Source organism: Monodon monoceros, unplaced genomic scaffold (genome assembly GCF_005190385.1).
Source record: "Monodon monoceros isolate NGI ecotype Baffin Bay Population unplaced genomic scaffold, NGI_Narwhal_1 Super_Scaffold_18, whole genome shotgun sequence".
Lineage (NCBI taxonomy): Eukaryota > Metazoa > Chordata > Mammalia > Artiodactyla > Monodontidae > Monodon > Monodon monoceros.
Window position 1 is genome coordinate 142,199,506 of NW_021703774.1, and position 5,292 is coordinate 142,204,797.

The 5,292-nt window shown below is 57.2% G+C and overlaps 1 protein-coding gene across 1 annotated transcript; it reads right to left on the reverse strand.

Moving 5' to 3' along the window:
• Positions 1-3,696: 3,696 nt before the first annotated feature.
• Positions 3,697-4,681, reverse strand: FOXE3 (forkhead box E3). The gene has a single exon (XM_029230582.1). It carries the CDS (start codon positions 4,679-4,681, stop codon positions 3,728-3,730), a length of 954 nt encoding a protein of 317 aa, XP_029086415.1. The 3' UTR covers positions 3,697-3,727.
• Positions 4,682-5,292: the final 611 nt, after the last annotated feature.

The window sequence follows — 5,292 nt, forward strand, 5'->3', positions numbered from 1 at the left end:
AGGAAGTGGAAAACTGGAAGAAAAAGGAAACCAGAACTTGTCATTTGGCTTGGAAAAGTAGCTTTCAAGATCAGGACTGTGGGTGTGAGTTGTGGGGACATGGATATTGGGGTGAGCTGAGGAATTTTATTGGTGTCTGGGGCTTTCCATCTAAGTTTCCACCTCCACTGGCCTCTTTCTCAGAGGAAGAGAATGACTTTGGAGCCAGGGGAAACTGGAGTCCAGTTCTGAGTCAGTTACTTTGCAGCTTGACCTGGGTAAGTCACTTAACCTTATGAGCCCCAATTTCATCATCTATTAAGTGGAGCTAAGAATTCTAATAATGCCATCCTGCATTCCAGGAATAAACTGTACCTGCTCGACTGTGCATTTTTGTAATACACTACTGGCTTCAATTTGCTGATATTTCATTGAGGAGCTCTGCATCTTCTTTCATATGTGAGAATGACTATTTTGCGTGTTCGCCCCTTCTTTATCAGTTGTTTTTTTAAATATAAATTTATTTACTTATTTACTTATTTATTTTTGGCTGCACTGGGTCTTCGCTGCTGCACGCGGGCTTTCTCTAGTTGCGGTGAGCAGGGGCTACTCTTCGTTGCGGTGCATGGGCTTCTCACTGCGGTGGCTTCTCTTGTTGCGGAGCACGGGCTCTAGGCGCACAGGCTTCAGTAGTTGTGGCATGCGGGCTCAGTAGTTGTGGTTCACAGGCTCTAGAGCGCAGGCTCAGTAGTTGTGACGCATGGGCATAGTTGCTCCGCGGCATGTGGGATCTTCCCGGACCAGGGCTCGAACCCATGTCCCCTGCATTGGCAGGCGGATTCTTAACCACTGCGCCACCAGGGAAGTCCCACTTGGTGATTTTTTAAAGACAGAATTGAATTAGGGTTTTGTTTTGTTTTTTCAACACCTCCCAAGGTGTCAAAATTCTTAAGGCACTCTATGACATGTAGCTTTCCAGACAATGAACTCCGTAAGGGCATAAACACTCTCGTATTTGTATCTGTATTGGCCTCAGAGCCCAGCACAGGGCCTGGCACACAGTAAGCCCTCAATGCTGTTGAATAAAGGAAAATTAAAGAGGCATTTTTGAAATAAAATCTTTCTGATTTTCCAGTTCAGTAGTGACCTTTCTAGTATTTCTGTGCAGACATTTCCCGTCTTGTCCTCACTATTTCAAGATCCCAGGGACAGAGACCTACGTGGCAGAGGCAGGAATTGAATTCAAAACTCAAGAAGCACTTCCTGGCTTCAGTAGAGTAAGAAGGGTCCTCACCTTCCCTTCCGTGGAAATTTTTTGGATTCAGAAGGAATTTTTCAAGAAGTGCTGTGAGGCAGGAGGAGGGGCTGTAACACCATTTGGAGCAGAAGAAAGTTTGCATTTTCATCTCTGTGGAGCTCTACTCCTTAGAGAACTGAGGGCAGGATCTTCGATAACCTGTTGGGCCCCGGGGAGGGACAATTTTCTTATTGGACCAGTGGGGACCTAGTCTCCACCTCCACCTCTTTCACCTCTTTTGCAGGTCACCATGAGGACTAAAAGTGAGAATGGGTAAGAAGGTGCCAAAGTACTGTCAACCCAATCATTACTCAGTAAGTCAGGCACAATATTAGACACTAGGGATTCATTCACTCAGTCAGTCAGTCATCAAATATTAAGTGAAGGGCCACTATGCATCAGGCAAATTAGATCTGACTCTTGCCCACCGGGGTTAATAGCTGAGGGAGCAGGGTCTATCCAGGGTATTTCATACCAAGACTGTGCATACCTACTGCCCTACCTCCAAAGAGGGCCTTCCCTGCCTTCTCAGATTTCCTGAACCGGTCTTCTCTACGAGCTGCCTACGCTCCACGTTCACCCTCAATCACTGCCCTGGAGCCTTAAACTCTTGTATCTAAGAGAGGAGCACCAGGCACGTCCAACATGCAAATCACGTTCACCCGGGGCTCAGACACACTGATCCCCTCCCCCGCCCTTCCCCACACCTAATCCAGGCCCTACTAGACTGAAAACCCTGGGGCAAAGGAGCTTGGAAAAGCCTGATGCTTAGCATTTGGGTCAGCACCAGAGAGCGAGATAGGGTCAAAGGCCAACTCCCGCCCTCATGCTGCAACCTCCTAGTCTCTGCTCAGTGCTGCCCTGTCCTTGGTGCTGGGGACAGTCATGAGTCAGCTCAGGTCCCTGCTGCCCCAGCTCCCAATCCAGCAGGGGAGGTAAAACAGGGGACATAGCTGATGGTGCAGACTCAAGCTTCATCCAGCGGGGCACGTATGGTTCTGCAGCCTGGTCCCACTCCTTAAGGTAGGGAGTAGACTTTTAAACTGAGCCCCAGCCTTGGCACGGTGCCTTTCCTCCAGAATACTGTGCATATACTAATCACCCGGGAATTTTGTTAAAATGTGGGATCTGATGATTCAGTAGGTCTGAGTTAGAGCTTGAGATTACGCATTTCTAACGAGCTCCCAGGTCTCTGGGACCCGGACCACAGTTGGAGTGGGAGGCTCTAGAGCTCTTGTCTCATTTCTCTGAGAACTGATTGGTAATGTCTCTTCCCCACGGATCCATAAGCTCCTCAAGGCAGGGATCTTGCCCATTTCTTTAGTGATATATTCCCAGTGCTTGGCACATTCAGTAAGTCCTTGTTGGAGGAGTAGCCAACGCTCCCTTATCCATGGGAGCTGGGAATAATCCCACACAGCAGACAAACCCACTGGCCAAATACACTCATTTGCACGCCCCATCTCATCTCCACCAACCTCCGCGGCAGGTGATGGCATTTTACCAGGCCTGCTGTGTGCACAGCTATGGCTTAATCACATCCTAATCCTACTTCATGAACCTCTGCCTAATCACTCACAAGGGGCTCACCCCATGTGGTGACCCAAGATCCTGAGCAAAGCTCCCCCACTGCCTCCCCAGACCACTCCCCCAAGTCACCAGCCGACACACCGGGCCCAGAGGAAGGTTTCTTCTTTCTTTTTAATTAAACTAGTTTTAATTAAAAAAAAATAATAACCTAACAAGTCCCAAGTTTTCCATATGGTGGGGCAGCCCACTGACTCCCCTTGCAGTCAAGGAACCCCTGGTGCTGCTTGTCTCAGAGATGAAGAACTGTCCTCAGGGTCTGCAAGAGCTCAGCCAGGCGCGTCTGTGTGGAAGGGGAGCGCTCTCCCAGTAAGAAACCGAGAACGTACAGGTAACTGGGGGGGGGGGGGGGGGGGACAAACTTGTGGGGGGATGAAGGGACAACAGCAAGGGAGTCATAAACCTGGGAGTCTGACCTGGGTTTGACTCCTTGTCTTATAAAAACACCAGGGAAGGTTAAAGAAGTGAGGAGCCAGTCGGGAAGTGGCTTGAGATCGAAGGTCTGGCTTCAGAAGGCTTGGAGTTCACCAGAAACCCGAGGTGAGGGCTCACAGGTGGTGATCCAGGGTCTCCAGACGTGGGACCCAAAAGGGCGCTGGCGGGTGGGGGGCGTGCACAGTGGAGGGCGAAGAAACGGGGGCCTTACAGTTCGCGGTGGGGAGGGGGATTCAGTCCGGTGGAGAGACAGCGGGAGGCTCCCCAGAGATGGGGGTTAGAGACAGATGCAACAGGTGTGCTCAGTCCATCAAGCAGAACTGGGAGCTCCGAGGTGCGCTCCAAGCCAAGGGGGCACAGATGGGGGCCCCAGGCAGCGCCCCGTCCTGGGGGAGAGGGGCCCGAGCCACTCCGCCGGGCTGGAAGGGCTCACAGGTAGCGCTCCAGCCCCGGCGCGTAGCCCGGCGGCCGCAGGTAGGCCTCCCCCGGGCCGAGCGGGCCGAGCGCGGCCGCCGGCCCTGCCAAGGCCAGCAGCGGCTCTGCGGGCAACGGTCCGGGGCCAGGACGCGTCGGGGGCAGCCCCAGGCGGTCGGGCGGCGGCGAGTAGAGAGGCGGGGAGGCGGCTGCCGCGCAGGGCGGGAAGGCGGCGTCGGGCGCAGCGCAGCAGGGCGGCTCGGGGGCGCCCAGCCCCGCCAGCTCGGGCGGCAGGCTCACCAGGCTGTCGACGCTGAAGAGGCGCGCGGGCGGCGTGGAGCCCGGAACGGCGGGAGGAGGCGGCGCGAGCAGCGCGGGGCCGGGCGCGTAGGGCGCGTAGGGGAAGGGCGGCGGGCCGGCGGCGGGGGCGGGCGGCGCGGCAGGGAGCGCGGGCATCTCGGCGCGCTTGAACCGCTTGCGGCGCCGCAGGAAGCTGCCGTTGTCGAACATGTCGGCAGCCGCCGGGTCGAGCGTCCAGTAGTTGCCCTTGCCCGGGTTGCCCGGCTCGCGGGGCACCTTGACGAAGCAGTCGTTGAGCGTGAGGTTGTGGCGGATGCTGTTCTGCCACTTGCGCGGGCTGTCGCGGTAGAAGGCGAAGCGCTCGGTGATGAAACGGTAGATGGCGGCCAGCGTGAGGCGGCGGCCCGGGGCGTGAGCCAGCGCCATGGCGATAAGCGCGATGTACGAGTAGGGCGGCTTCCCTCGCTGCAAGGGCCGGCGGCGGCGGCGGCCCGGGCCCGGCGCTGGCGCAGGTTCCGGCTCCCCGCGGCCCGCGGCCGCCTCCTCGGGCTCCGGCCCGGGCTCGGCTCCGGCAAGCGGCGACGGCGGCGGCCCCGACGGCGCGACCGAGGGCGGGGCCGGGAAGCCCGAGAAAGCAGCGGGCGGCTCCATGTCGCTGCGCCCAGGCATGAGAATGCGGCGGGCTGCCCGAGCTCTCGGAGAGAGCTGGGGCCGCTGACCCTCCTTATATGGACACGGCCCCCTCCCCCTGTGCCCCAAACCAGGGGCGAGGGCTCGGACCTTCTCCGCTGGCCAGCGCCTCCCCTCTAATTTGCCTTTCCAATCCTCTTACTCTTACTGCTGACAATTCTCCCCCATTCCCATCCCCCCCCCCCAACATTTCACCCCTCCCTTGGTCTCGTCCCTTTGGGTCAGTCAGCCCCAGACCCAGCCTCATCCCTTCCTCATCTCCGTGGGGTCAGTCCCTGGCCCCGGCCCCGGCCCCATCCCACCAGATTCCGTCAGCCCCCTTTCCTTTCTGCTCCTCCCTCAACCTCCACCCCTTTGGCTCAATGCCAATCACAAATCCACCCATTCAGAGCACTCTCTGGGCCCCCTCCCCATTATGCTTCTCCCAGCCAACTCCTGTCCCCTCCATCCTTCTTCTCTCTTAGTCCCCTCTCGGTCCCTCCAACCCCAGCTGGGGCAGAGATGAGAGCCACCTAGGGCTGGCCGCCTTGCTAGCCCTCAGCATCCGGCTACTGTGCTGGTCGGGGAGGCTCCAGGCCCACCCTGGGACA